A 15,699-nucleotide genomic window follows, 5' to 3' on the forward strand; every position below is an offset into this window, starting at 1 on the left:
TGGTTCCTCGAATACCGCGTGCCGCCAGCTGCCCATTGCTACAGATGAGTCTTTTCTGCTGACGTTTGTGTAACCCTCAGCATATGATAGAGTGTTGATTCCTTTGGTGCTGTGGAACATTTATGTGTCATTATCACTAGAAACCATAAATATACATGACACCAGGCAATAAATGAAATTGCCGAGCTTTCACTCTGAAAGGGGAAGAGGCTGTCTTTCTTACCTGAGGAGAGAGGAAGTCTTAGATTCATTTGCCGTTTTGCACAAATGTCACTTACCCATCATCGGATGCTTGATATTGCTTAATGGCCGCCCCTGCAGCCACCAACCTCCCTCCTACCCACTCCAGTTTTATCCTTTCAAAACAGCACAGACTCTAGGAACAAGTACTCCACTGAACCCCAAGTCTTATAGCATGCCTAGACCAAAAACCAGGGGGAGGGTACAATTCAGGGGATTCCAGATAGTTCTAAATGGAGCCAAACGTTTTTATTTGACAATTTGGAGGTCAAATAACGGGCAGGTGTACTGAATGTAAAGGAGTAAGGAAATGCAAGCGAATCAACTTCTTTGAAAACTGATGTTTTTTAAGAGGTGCGTTTTTGTTGGTTTTGAAAGAAAGCTGATTCAGTGCCATTCACCTATTAAGAAGCTGGCACATTTCTTTTCTTCTTTCTCTGAACACTTAGTGTCTTTGCCCCAAGCACATGTTGGCAGGAGTGAGAACAGGGGAGGAGGAGGAGGGCAGGTAAGAGCCCCCAGGACTGGGCTAATAATCCACAGATACAGATACAGAAAGGATCTGCCCGTCCAGGAGAACACAGCGTTGTTGCAGGGCACAGATTCTCGCACCTTTCATGGCTCTGTGAATGCCAGACTCTGATCTTCCTGACCCTCCCGTGATTCTGCATCCTAAGGTGCCCATAAATGAAGGCACTGAGTGAGTAAATACCTGTGTGCTGAGTGTACCATCTTGTCTTTCAGAAATACCGACAGTACATGGCGGGACTTCTGGCTCCTCCTTATGGTGTTATGGAAACAGGCTCTAACAACGACAGTAAGTGCAAAAAGAGAACATTCTGTATCGCAGACTTTGCCGGGTGGGGTGTGTTTTCATGTGACCCAAGAGCAGGTCCTACAGCAGCCCGACAGTCAGCCTCCCAGACTCTTGTGGATAAACAGACCTGCCAGCTCACACTCAAGTTCTTTTTTTTCTTTTTTCTTGTTTTTTCTTCCTGGTGGGCTGGGGGGCAAGGGCTGGGTGACGGGGGGGGGGGGGGGTAACCAAGAGGTGGTGCTGGGTATTGAACCCAGGTCAGCTATGTGCAAGGCAAGCGCCCTATACATTGTATTATCTCTCTGGTCCACACTTGAGTTCTTTAAGAAAAGTTTTTAGTGTTGTTTCTTTCTGTGGTCTAAAGTATGAGAGACGAATAGGCACTGAGCCCCACTGGCACTTCAGCTAACTTAGAATGCTTTCTTCAGAGAGCTTCGTTGCAAGGTGCAGTTCCATTGTTTCTAGGTGCTTGGAGGAAGAGAATCACGAAGCGTGTTTGTCTCAATCTCTCCTGGATACCAGAAAACCACACCACTGGGTGCTGTTGTTGCTATCGATCCAGGAGAGATGCCCCGTGAGCTAGGATTGATTCCACTGGAATCAAGGCTCGTGCATACCGCAGGCCTTTGAAATGGAGACCAGCCTCTGGCTGATCTGAGAAGGGCGCAGTTTCCTCTCTGGGAGTGGTAGAGTCGGGTGTCACCTGGAGCAAGACATCCTGGGTTGAGTCCCCCGCAGCTCTTGATATTTATCAGCAGCTGTTCCGTACTCACCCCTATTCCGAGGAGCTGCTCAAGGCCTCTGTGAGGTTCCTATTTGGCTCTTGGAGGTACACTCGTGACAAGATACCAAGCCAGTGCCCAGGCTTTGAGGCTGCCACTCTTGAGCTCAGACAGTGCCCGCTCTCCAGGCATCTTCGGAGGAGGGTCATCCTGCCCGGCTCTCCCAAGCTCCTGGAGCACCACTCTCCCTCCCAGCTTTGTTGCTCTCTCCTGCCTCCTTATTCCCCACCTGCCCAGGCGCTGAGGTGGGCGTCCTCGCTCTCCTTTTCCTCTGAGCGGCCTCTGCTTGCTGCCTCCCCTCTCGGCACCTTTCCTCCCCAGCACAGGTCATTCTTTCCTGTCCTTCCCTACCCTCATCGTCATTACTCCTTCCTGGCTGACCTGTGAGTGACTAATCACAGGGGGTTGCTGAGTGGAAACCCAGCTGTGTCACCAACTAAAGGCCCGAGTGCCGTGTCTCCTTCTCCTCAGAGCAGTGTTGTGAGGCTTCAAGGGCACCAAGCTTGTCAAGTGTCCAGGTGCCAAGAAAGATGCCAGGCATGCCACTGGCCTTTTTTTCCAGTGGCCCTTTCTCTTTGTCCAGAGCATTGTCCCGAACTTCCTGGCTCAAACCACCATGTGTGATATTTCTAGGTACAACCTAGAACCAGCCGTACCCGCTCCCATTCCCCATGATTCTCCCAGACCTTGGCCAGGTCCCTCCATGTCTCCTCTCCTGGTTCCACTGCATCCTCCTGATCTGCTTCCACATCCCTGGCCATGAACCTTCTGGCAACAGCTATTTCTTTCCATCCCCCTAAAGCTTTGGTAGGATTCCAGCCTGGCCGAGGCTCGGCTCACTCTTTCTCTGTACTTGTCCCATCATCGTTGAATCCTTTCCCTGCAGGTAATGGGCTCCCAAACTTCCCCAAACCACCATTTCCTTTAGAGCCTCAATGAGTGTCCCCTGACTTTTTGGTTCTCATCCACCTGCACATCTTGTTGTGATCATCCTGGCCTGGACACGGGCTCGTTCCCACAGAGCTGAGACCTCCTCGCCAAAGCCACATCTGCATTCTTAACATTTCTCTTCTTCCTGGCTCTGACCCACAGCCACAGGCTTCCTTTTTTTTCACTGCTCGTCCTGGGAAGCTGCCTCGGCGGTGTTCCTGTTTTCCTCTTCGTGGCCTGCAAACACAGGCCAAGGGTCTGGTGCTCTCACATGGAGGGTAGAAAAGAGCTCTCACTCCCCCGTGGCACACGCTGTTCCACCCCACAGGTGACTTACACAGAACTGTTAGGGTTTTTATTTTTATCATAGGGGAAAAGTTCATATTTATACAGCAAGCACCCACATTTTATCACTTCAGTATAATGACTATTTTAAGACTTTTAATGTGCATGTATTGGGACTGGGAACTAGTACAGCAGTTAGGGTGCATTCCTGGAGTGTATTTGACTGAGATTCAATGCCCGACATCCCATGGTTCCCTGAGCATTTCTGGGTGCACACGGGTGGCCGAGGGATTTCCAGCGCTGTAGGACCTGAGCCACATCGCCGCTTCAGGCCCTTGTGCTGACCCAATGGCCTGGTTCGCCAAGAATTGCCAGTAAAACCTCCAGATCTCCTGAGCACTTCTTGGGAGCCCCCCAAAGTGATATGGTGATTTTAAACATAGTATATATTTTGTATTAATAGCTTACCGTGTTTTCTTCTTTAATCATGTATGTATATTTTTCCTGATATTTCGGCAGGTATTATTGTGAAAAATAAAGATTTCTGGGCAAGAGAAAGCGAGAGTGAGAGCAAGCAAGCGTGGGGAAGAGAGGGAGAGAGAGAGAGAGAGAGAGAGCTCAGTGGGTTGTAGTGTATGTTTTTCATGCAGTGTGGGATTACATGAGGACATATTGCTGCATGAACTACGGCTGTGGAAAAACTCCAGTCTTGAAGGTTGGGACAAAATGTTTTCAGGTATCCTGGAGGCCTAGGTTTTATTCCTGTCACTGCATTCTCCCCTAGTACTACATGTTACCCTGGTACTCCATGCCAGTAGTAGCCCCTTTGTGCTGCCATTTGTAGGCTTGATGCCCTGGTAGCATCCCTACACAAAGGGAAAAAACCTTTTTTATGCATGGGTACTTCATTATCCCACCTAGTGACTATCATTTGCCTTGTATGCGGCTGACCTGGGCTTGATTCCTCCGTCCCTCTCGGAGAGCCCGGCAAGCTACCTAGAGTATCCTGCCCACATGGCAGAGCCTGGCAAGCTACCCGTGGCATATTTGATATGCTAAAAACAATAACAAGTCTCACGATGAAGACATTACTGGTGCCTGATCGAGCAAAGTGATGAACAATGGGACGACAGTGCTACAGAGCTACAGTGCTACCCAGTCAATATTCAGATTTTCTCCATCTGGATGTCTATGGCTGATTGCTCAAACTAGACTTCATTCAAGGACCTGATATTTTTGTCTCTACATATATTTTCATTTTGAATAGTCCCTTTCTTCCCATTCCTTATTATTGCTGTATTGCAAATCTTTTCATGATTACCCATTGTTTGCCATGAAAGATGAAATTCCAAGATTGTTAATGCCTTAGCCCTACTTTCAAGTTTCTCATGGCACCTGATCACCTTTTCCTCTCCAGGTAACCTAGTTTTATCTAGTTTTAAAATTTTAGTAACAATTGTATCTAGTTATTCAGATACAGTGATTTGTCCAAATGTGCATTTATTGTATTAAACCTTCTAGAAAGTAAACTCCTTTACATCCTATAGCTCCTCATATAATCAATTATAGTCCTTCAAAATGATTGTTGAATGGACTGACTTGGAGATAGTTGGATGGATGGATAGATGGATGAATTGATGGGTGAAAGAATGTATGTATGGATAGATGTGTATATGTATGTATGTATGGACGGATGGATGGAAGGAAATATGGATGGATAGATGGAGGGAGGGAGAAATGGAGGGAGGGAGAGATAGAGGGATGAGTAGAGAGAGGCATGGAGGAGAAGGGGGTAGGTGGATGGATGGAAATGTAGATGGATGAATAGATGAATATATGAACAGATGAATGGGTGATAGTTTATGCCATAATACCTATGAGATTTCTATCGGAGTATTGACATTACTTTTTCTGATAAATCTGGAAATTTTGGCCAACTTCTCCATTAATACTTGTTTGAGGGGAATACTTTCCCTGCCCCTTTATCTTCCTACTTAAATCTTCTGTGCATGTGTCCTAGCCCAATTTGGTGACCAAAGCTAAATTTGGGAATTTTCTGAATAGTATCTACCATTCTTATCCCCTTTGCTTCCTATGAAGGATGACACACTTTCATTTTAGTTTCAGTGTTGTAAATTCTTTATGTCCTCTTCTTAGACACAGAATGTCTTGCTCATTTAGAACTTGGGCAGACTGTTTTTCACATTGCAAAACCACCTCCCACTGCCTTTGTGGTTCAATTCTAAGGTGTAAGACACACACACAAACACACTACACACAACCATCTGCAAGGTTTGTGGAAATATAAAACAGGCCTTATGTGTGTAAATCTCTGATTTGAGCTCTAGTACCACTAGTAGCCACCACAATAATATCATGTGTGCTTTTGGTCATATATATATTGGACATATATGGTGAGGAGTAGGGGCACATAAGCTTTTCTCAGTGTGGGTCATAATCTTTTCTTATAAGCTGTGGCCTTCTAGTGTGACCACACTTACCATGTCATATAGAAGAGCAGTATATCCTGTATTTTTCTAAAATGTTTTATGTATGTTTTTGTGGAAACACAAATTGAAGATACCAAACTTTCCTTTTTTTATTGAATCATGGTGACAAAAGTTACAAAGCTTTCCGATTTAAGTCTGAGTCATATAATGATCAAACCCCCATCTCTTCACCAGTGCACCTGTTCCCCCACCAGGAACCCCAATATACCCCCCTTCCGCCCCCGCCCCGCACCTGAGTGGCCAATGATCTTCACTTTATTCTCTCTATACTTTGGATACATTCAATATTTCAACAGAGAACTGACTATTATTATTTGGAATTTTCCCCCAAAAATCAAACCTGCTGAAAAGGCGTCATTTGATAGTTTGTTTTCCATTGCTGAGAGTGAAGATTATAGGAACTCGCCCGGCTGCTGTTGCATTTCTGTTGTTGTAGCTCAGATCACAGTCTAGATGCATTTCTATAAGTCTCTGGGTGCCAAAATGGGTTAGTAGACCTTCCGGATCATAGTCTTTAAGGAGCAGAAGGGCCGTGTCATGCGTGGCTGCTCCGGATCTCATCTGGGAAGATACCAGACTTTCATATGGTTTGACTTGGCAAAGTATTTACTGGTATTTACAAAGTATTTACCAATTTACTGGTTGATGTTACAATTCATAATATCTTTCTCTCTCTTTTCTTTTAGGGATTCCTGACAAGGAGAATGTGAGTAACTATCTCCCTGCCTAGCTTCTAAAAACTGTCATAAGGTAAAAAATAATCATAATGACCTACCAGCCAAGATTCATTATCCACATCCAACTGAATCATAAATATTTTTCTAATCTTATTCTGGCATCTTTGGTGAGTCTCTTTGAAATATACGGGGGGAAGGTTGATTGCTCTGACATGGTCATCAGATGTCCTTGATAGTAATCGCTCTGGAAAAATATTCTTGGAGCCGGCAATGTAGTCAGACTTTTTTCTTTTTCCCATGATGCATACAGGGCAGTAGAACAAATCATGAGTGTAACAACATGTAGAAAATTAGCTGGTTTCCCTTGGTAGGAAATTCAGGCAGTTTATGAATTTGATTAATAATATTCAAGTTCATTAAAGTCAACATTTCTCTTTGGAAGTCAAACAATTAGCTGCTCTTACTACAAAGAATGGTAGGTGTCAGACAAAATTTCCCTCAAGAAACAGTTGTAAAGCACACATTCCAAAGCGGTGAAATGGAAGCCTCATCTTTCCACAAAAGTCATAGTAATGATATTAATCAGAATAACTGGAATCTGACTTTCAACAACAACATTAAAGGGTTAATATTGGGAACCTACAGTGAGTGATTCATCTCAGGTGGTGCTTGGTGGCTTTCCAATGACAATTGCCTTGTCATTGAGTTCCTTGATTGCTCTGTCCGAATGGCAAGGTCACAGAACAGCTGGTCCCCCTTCCCCTATTTTTGATCCTGTGTCTGTGTGCAAAATCATCCTTTTGCTTACTTTCAGGCTGTTTCTGTGTCCCTATTCAGACAGCTGCTCCTGGCTTTCCTTAAATCTTCCTCCTATCATAATGTTGGCCCTTTAAAGGGCTGATTGGAAATTGTGGCACCTAGGTATAGTCCTGTCAGTTTGGGTTGAGGACCTAGCGGAGTCACTTCAAATGTCACATCAAAATTGTGCTCACTAGGTTCATCAGAAGTTTTCGGTTCCTAGCTGTGGGCATGGAAGAATTACTTGACATCTCTAAAGAGCCCAGTCTCACCTCTAAAATGTGGATGTTAGTCATGGGGCCCCTAAAAGGCCATTATGAATATTGAATGAGATCATCTGTGCCAAGCACAGAGATTAGCACAACGGAGCTCAGTAAATGTTACGACTATTATTGTAATTATTTTTTTTCTCAAGCCTTGTAGCATTTTCTAGCTATTTTTTCCTTCTGAAAAAAAATTTACCCTTTGTAAAGTAACTGTCCCTTTGCCTTTTATAACTTCTTTTAAAATGCCTTTCTTCAATGAACCTTTCCATAGATCTTTTGCTATTAAAAAGGAAAAAATCCATAACCGTTTGGGTGTTGCATAAAGCTCTAGCTATTTAAGCTCATGAAGAGCCACTTAAAGCAGCACTTCTTAAACTTCCTCTGCTTATGACCCCTTTTTGCCCAAGAGGGTTTTTACACTTGAGTAGAAAGGCAAAGAAAAAGGTATGCAAATGAAACATTTGCTGATAATAAAGAAATTTGAGACAAAGTTTTCACGAGCCCCAACTTCAGTTACATGACCACAATTTATATATGGTTAATAAGTAAGGATCTAAAGCTACAGACTTTAGAGTCTAAATGTGCACAAAGCATATCCTGCTATGATTTGGGGTATGGGTCTCCCAAAGCACACCCCAACAAATAATGCACAGATGATTAGCCAAAGCAAAACTATAAAAGGACCCAGAGCTTCCTCAACAGGGGACCCTCAGGGATGTGGAGAGACAGACAGAATGGCCAAGCCCCAGGAGATGGAAAAATGTTCCTGCTTCAAAAGGAAGCTCCGTGCCTCTTAGGCACCCAGTGACCTTTGGGTTGGGATGCCCCGCAGCGGGATGACAGGCACCACATTCTGAGCAGAGAGCCCAACAGCTGTCATAATGTAGCTTCACTTTGGGGCCAAGTCGGAATTTGAAGTTTGCAGCAAGTTAGACATAATAAACTGTTAGCAGCATGTTGCCAGGAAGGTTCCAGTTGCTGGCCTGGCTGTCTCACTCCCCAGCATTCATCAGTCATAGCGGCTGCATATTCGTATTTGTTTGGACCATTCTGTGCATGATGACTCGGGCCAACAGAAGAATCCCCATTTCCCCTCTCTCAGCAAAGAGCGTGGACGTAGTGTGGCCCTGCGCTGGTAGGAAAGCTCTCTCTGCTGCTGGCTGCTGCCTTGGGGAAAGGAAAGCAGATGAGATGAAAGACATTCGGGAGGAGTCTTTCAGCCCTAGAAAGATAAAAGGGAGCTCAGAGCCTTAAAGTGGTGTTAATTGAAAGTTTTCCTTTCTAAGAGTTGTGCTATGATGACTTCTTTTATCTTTTACCTTCTTTAACTCAGCAATATTATATTCCTTTTATGTTTCTAAATAGCAATAATATGGCTGGGGGCTGAAATAAAAGCACATAGACTATTGTTTCAGTGTCCAAACAGATTCTTTGTGGGAAGAATACGTTCTCTTTTCTAGCTCCCACTCTTGATTTTGTTAATCACCATGTTTAACTTTTAATCAAATATGCAGACGTCAGTAAGTGGTGTTTTTAGCTGCCTTGTCAACTATATCTTATCTCTAGACCCAGACTTACTTTGCATAAAGGGAATTTTCTTTTCATAAATTGCACTTTCGTAGAAACAAATGGGCTAACTTGCTCTGGATTATCTTGTTTGACTGTTATAAATGATAGGGACATTTAATTTTAGATGTCACAGAATTCTGCAATCTCTAAAACAATTAGTAGAAATATATGTGTACATATATATATAATAACCATTGAGCCAATAAAGCAAGCAGTTATTTTGATAGGGTTGTGATTATTGTTGGTTTTAAAAGAAAAAAATTTTGAGAGGGGCCACACCTTGTGTTGCTTAGAGAAAACTCTGTTATTCTGGGGCTGGAACCCTGGGCTCTCACATGTACAGCACGCGCGCCCTTTGAGCTACAGACCCAGCCCTAAAGAAATTCTTTTCTCTGATCTGTTGAGGTGGCATTTTTCTCAACCATGTTTAATGCAGCTCAAACTCATAATTATCAGAATGCTTTATAATTGAATGTTAAGAATGTCTTTTGAAGAAAGGAGCTGGTGTGTAATTTTTTGTTTCTTATTTTGAGTTTGGTTGGTTATTGTACTCTCTCCATTTGAGAGGCAGCTGCTCTGGAATTTTGTAGTTTGCAAATTTTTTCCTCTTCTTCCTCAGTATGGAAGAAGTCAGAAAATACTCATGAAGATCTGACCAAAGAATCATATTTTCTGATTTATGAACTTCTTGTTTTCGAAAGGATCATTTAAGGCCCTCTTTTTTGGAGAGGCCTTATAGTACTGATCATTTGATCGGCAGTCTGCTTGCTAAATATGAAAGGATAATTTCTAATATAAAACACTTTGAATTTAGAGCTCAAAAGTTTCTCAAGCATGAGAAGAACTGATTTAGCAAATAACAAACTTTTCTAAAAATAGTAAAACTATTTTGGTAGCCTCATTTCAAGCAGATTACAGGGCCAGAGAGATAGAGTGGGTACGCTGCTCTTTTTGCATGTAGCCAACCCCAGTTTGATCTGCAGCACCACACGTGTTCACCCAAGCAACGCCAAGAGTGATCCCGGAGTGCTGAGCCAGGAGTAAGCCCTGAGCACCATCTGGTGTAGCTCAACCCCTCACCCCCCAAATGATTTTTTAAAAATATTTAAACAGATTACTTGAAGTTGATGTTGTCAACTTTCAGAAAAATCTTGCATAATTTATATGAAGAATACGTTTTGGAAATTATTATAATGATATAAATTAATATTAATTAATTTATATTAATTAATATTAACATTAAGGCCACTCTCCACATGTTCAGACGAGCCTCACGCATGAAGGAACAAGCAAAGGAACCCAGATGTGAGGGTCCCGGGGCCGAGGTCTCCAAGGCTACTCGGATCGGGACTGGGCCTCTTCCACCCAGATTCCCCATTTTCCAGTAGCTAGGCAGTTACACCCAGAAACTGCCCCCAGTGCCATGTAATCCCATCAACGGCCAGCATCCAGAGACTATAAAACCAAGCTCCTGGGAACATCCTGAGCATCTGATAGCCTAGTTCTACCTCTTGGAGAACCTGGAAAGCTACTGAGAGTTTACTGCCCACATGGGGGAGAGCCTGGCAAGCTCCCCCTGGTGTATTCATATGCCAAATACAGTAACAATGATGGGTCTCATTCCCCTGACCTTGACGAGCCTCTAATGCGGCACCATTGGGAAGGATGAGTAAAGAGAGGCTTCTAAAATCTCAGGGCTAGGATTGTAATGGAGATGTTACTGGCCCCGCTCGAGCAAATTGATGATCAATGGGATGACAGTGATACAGTGATTATAATGGTATTATAATGACATCCATTTGAGGGTATTATTTTTTTGTACTGAGAATTGAATGTAGGTCTTGTATAGTGTAAAATATACACTCCATCTCTGAGCTACATTCTTGCCCAAGACACAAAGTTCTTCTTTTCCTTTTTGGATTTTGGGCCACACATGGTAGTACTCAGGATCTGTTCCTGGTTCTCTGCTCAGGAGTATTCTTTGCTGGTGTTTGGGATTTGAGCCACGGTCTGTGAGACACACGACAAGTGCCTTGAACCCTGTACTAAAACTGACCCTAAAACGAGGTTTAAACAGCAGGTGGTAAGGGAATAATTAACAAAATTTCTGAAATTCTCATTAATGATGGGAAATAGAATAATAAGAATTCAGGAATTTTTAGGGGGGAAATAATAGGTTTTAGCTCTATAGGTTCTATTTTTAAATTTTTATGAAGTTAAAGAAAAAATAGAATAAATTCCACCTATGCAATGACAAATCTTATTTGACCTGGACAGACTTACTGTGGTTTTTGGGGAAAAAGCAAAGGATGCTTCCTTATACAAACTCAGAATATGTAGATGATTCTGGAAGCCCTCAGACCAGTAGCTTCCTCATAAAACCTGTCAAACCATTCAGCTTTAGAACACTCACTGAATTCAAATCTATGGTTTTGCAGAGCAGTTTGTTTTATTTGTTTTTTTAATTGAATCACTGTGAAATATTCAGTGAGATACAGTTACAAATTTTTTTATGCTTGGGTTTCAGTCAATCAATGTTCCAACACCTGTGTCCCCAGTTTCCTTTCCACCAACCCCTGCCTGCCTCTATGACAGGCAGGTGCTATTCTCCTCTCTCTCTCTCTCTCTCTCTCTCTCTCTCTCTCTCTCTCTCTCCCTCTCCCCCGCCCTCCCTCCAACCTTTTTGAGCTTTATGGTTTGCAATAGAGTACAGTTTTTTAAATTCCTGCTTTACAATCTAGCCACTCCACATCCAGTTCTTATCAAGACTATCTTGGCCAAAGTTCACAGGATTACTACTCCTGGTAGCTGTGTCCTGTTCCAGAAGGAGAATGGTTTAAAGAGCCGCTGTTGTCCCCACTCAGAAGCCACAGCGACAGGCTGAGGACCCCAAACTCTACAGGAGAGTGAACCAACCAACTGAATGCTACAGACAGAAAACTCTGAGCCTGCCCCTTTTGCTTGTGAAGGACAAATTGCCTATCGCCTAAGTGAAGATTAGACGCAGCCTTGCAGGCGGGCTGTGTGGTGTGTAAATACTTCTCTGGCAGACCTCCTTCAGGGGTAGCTCTGTGGGCCCACACTTCCTCCGCCTCACCTTCTGGAAAACACCAGGAACTTAATGCCCAAGGTGCCAAGGACATCTTCAGCTCTGGGGTTTTGAAGACATGTTTGTTTTTGTGTTTGTGAGTTATGCATTTTATGGGGGTGAAATGCCCTTGCTGGATTTCTTTCTAGTTTAAAAAACCCAAACATCCATTTCTGTACTCTTCTAAATGTTGCCTGCTCTCTCTCTCTCTCTCTCTCTCTCTCTCTCTCTCTCTCTCTCTTTCTCTCTCTCTCTCTCCCTCTCCCTCTCTCCCCCCTCCTCTCTCGCTTCTGTGGGGAATTGGGCTGGGGGATTGATGATAATGGCCACTAGTCCATCATCTAATGAGCATGTTGTAGAGGCAGGCAACACTCCTCTCAAAGCCTGCCCTTGTCCATCAGACCTTGGATTTCTTTGCTTCTGCTCATCCTTTGCAGTACTAGACCTGCTTTTGTGAGTTTGCTGGGTAGAGGACACATATTGGTATGGATTTGATAGTGGTTCATTAATACAACTTAAAATTCTTTCCACAATGCCATGCTTATATTTGGTGATTCAGTGTTGTCATTTTGCCTTGGCTCTGTCTACATTTTCAAGCAATTCTTTTATGAAATAGAACTTTTAAGTGTTGTTGCCATGTGGAATGGTTGTCTGGAGATAATAGCAAGTCATACCCCATAACACTGCTTTGAGTGTGTTTTCTCAGAGGTTTTTTTTTTCTGTGATCAAAATTTGATTGGAGCAAGATATCACAAGGAACTGTGATGTAGTGCTTAATGATTGCAAATCATAGAGAGACGAGAAGTTTGTTTCCCCTATCTCTAGCCAATAAGTTCTTCTACTTCTCACTTTAAAAACTGGCATAGCCTGGAGGTGGGCATATTCTGTATTGGTGCTACTGCTGAGAATTAATCCTGCAGTGGCAGGGGCAAGGAACATAATATCATGTTGATAGTCATAGCCTGTATTGCTGATTCCAAAGTTATGGATACCGCTGCCTTCGGAAATGTTTCATCCTGTACTGCAGGCAATTATGTTGATCATCAGTAACTCTGGGCTGCTAGCACATTATCCCAAGTGACTGTGAACTAAAAATACACAGTATCATTTATGTTTGATACATTTGAATTTTTATTGTTCTGGTTTTAAGAAATTGAAACCAAATTATTTGCAAATATGTCTTAGGTTTGGGAGAGAAAATTGTAGTGTTCTCAGATTGGATGAAGTAATCTCCCGATTGCATGTCATTTGGATTCTGTTCTAATAACAATTCTATGTGGAAAGGCTCTCTTGAATCTACAGTTATTAAAATATTATTTAGTCACTCTCTGTACCTTTAGGAAAAGTTACATTGAAGATAAGTGATGTATATGTGGATAGATACGCATGCATACACATACAAAAGTATGTCTGTGTAAGTATATAGATTCAGTTACTTTTTGTCTTTGTAATTTCCATGAAAAGGAAATTGTCAGACCACCTTTGATAATATGGTGTGACCATGGTTCGGAATTCTTTACACTGGTATGTGGGCACCCATGTGGTCAGAAGAGCATGGCATGAGGACCTGGACTCAGACGCTTTTCAGATTTGAGTTCAATTCCCACTTCTGTAACTCCCTAACTGTGTGAAGATGTCCGAGTTAGGGACCCTTCTTGCTCCTTCCTTGTCTCCGAGCATTGTTCCTGTTATAGGCCACCCTGGAGGATTAAAGAGCTGTTGCCTTTCAGGTGTTTAGTTCATGCCAGTAACCAGTAGGTGCTTCTAGGAGAGACGAGGGTTCTGTGCACTTCTGGGAGTGAGGTCAAAAGGGGTGCAGAGCAGTTGTCATGGGGGAGAATCTGCACTCCTGATGGAAGCTAGATGCTCTGTGTGGGGCTGGGGAGGAAAGAAGGGCACTGCCGGGACAGAGCCACGAGAACCAGAACTTTATCTTTTATGGCGCATTTTGTCATACCTTAAATAAAGTAGGATCTTTATTTTGATCACTCTGTTTTTCTGGGATCCCTTTCATCATCATCATCATCATCATCATCATCATCATCATCATCATTATCATCATCCCGTTGGTCATTGATTTGCTCAGGCAGTCTCAGTAATGTCTCCATTCGTCCTAGCCCGGAGATTTTAGCAGCCTCTCTTACTCATCCTTCCCAATGGTGCCACATTGGAGGCTCTTTCAGGGTCAGGGGAATGAGACCATCATTGTTACTGGTTTTGGCATATGAATATGCCATGGGGAGCTTGCCAGGCTCTCCCATGTGGGGCAGGAAACTCTTGGTAGCTTGCCAGGTTCTCTGAGAGGGAGAACTAGGCTATAAGATATCTCAGCTGTGCACTTCCAGGATCTTGGTTTATAGTCTCTGGATGTTGGCCATTGATGGGATTACACGATGCTGGGGGCAGTTTGTGGGTGTGACCACCTAGCTACTGGAAAATGGGGGATCTGGGCAGAAGAGCCCCAGTCCTGATCCGAGTAGGCTTGGAAATATCAGCCCCAGGTCCCGCATACCTGGGTTCCTCTGCCAGTTCCTTCATGCATGAGGCTCATTGTGAGGCTTCATGTGTAAGGTTTATATGCGTAGGAGGGGGAAAGTCAGTGAAATAGGAAATAATAAAGATGCAAAGGGGAAAAAAAAGAAAAGTCTCATTCCAGATACAAGGGAAGGACAGAGTACCACCTGGGACCATAGACAGGAAGGGTCCTTTTTTTTTTTTTTTAACCTACAGATTTAAAGGAAGGTTCAACCCAAGATTTAAATTTCCCACCCTTTAAAGTCCCTGAAGGCTGCAGGTCCATGCAAATATCACATAAGGCATACACACAGCACTGAAAGATCCCTTTCAAGGTTATCAAAATCTAGCATCCAAGCTTCAAACATGTCAGGGCTCCTACAAGAGCCCAAATTCTCCCCTCCTACCTTTTGGTCCATTTTGAATGTGGCTGCAGAATTAGCCTTAATTTCCCTGCGCTCATCCCTCCCGGTATTACAAGTTCTGGTACCTTTGAAGCCCCCTGATCACTTTGTTCACCAGCAGCTCCTTTTCTGCTACAGCTTTCCAGTCAGGCTGGCCTTTGTGCCTTTCTCCCCATTCCTCTGGAAGGAGTCCCTCTGCCAAGCTTTCTCTCTAATTTTGCCTGTTTTCTTTTTTTTCTATCCACCAGGGTCATTTTAAATTTCATTTCAGTTTTCCAAAAGGCATGCACTAAACCCAAGTCCCCACCCCCATCCTCAGTGGCGTTTCCCAGTCATGTTTTCTCAGAATACCTTTGATTCCACGTTTGGGATATCAAGAATCATGTGAAGGGATGGAGCAGAAACAGCAGCTAGAGGTGGCCAACTGGGGTAGGATTCCCAGCACCACTGGATGTGATCCCACCAAAAAAAAAAAAAAAAAAAAAGAAAGAAAGAAAATAGAACCACATAAAGTCTAGTAACCTTGAGCAGAGGTCCTAATCTTGTGGGATTTGATTTGTTTGTGTGAATTTGCATTTACATCCATCTCAGACATGATAAAGATGTGCAGAAAAGCATACCAGGAGGTGATGGGTAACAGCAGCAGCGGACCCTGCTCAGTCCTTCTCCGTGCTCTTTAGTCTCTTGTAACTCTTGTAACCAGAGGGAAAGGAAGAGCATAATTTTCTTTTTCTAATTCAAACTACACTGGTATGGCAGTTCAATACACATTCTTTGTACACGCTGAGTACAAAACCCTGGGATGCGTTTGCATCTACC

At 43.3% G+C, this 15,699-nt stretch overlaps 1 protein-coding gene across 2 annotated transcripts in view; it reads left to right on the forward strand.

Moving 5' to 3' along the window:
- The window catches only part of RAPGEF4 (Rap guanine nucleotide exchange factor 4), a 338,326-nt gene that overhangs the window by 178,131 nt on the left and 144,496 nt on the right, over positions 1–15,699 (forward strand). For both annotated transcript variants that reach the window (XM_004601156.3, XM_004601157.3), the window contains exons 5-6: positions 985–1,057; positions 6,251–6,270. In XM_004601156.3, coding sequence (XP_004601213.1) covers positions 985–1,057; positions 6,251–6,270 — 93 coding nt within the window. The remainder of the gene's footprint in view (positions 1–984; positions 1,058–6,250; positions 6,271–15,699) is intronic.

Source organism: Sorex araneus, chromosome X (assembly GCF_027595985.1).
Source record: "Sorex araneus isolate mSorAra2 chromosome X, mSorAra2.pri, whole genome shotgun sequence".
Classification (NCBI taxonomy): domain Eukaryota; kingdom Metazoa; phylum Chordata; class Mammalia; order Eulipotyphla; family Soricidae; genus Sorex; species Sorex araneus.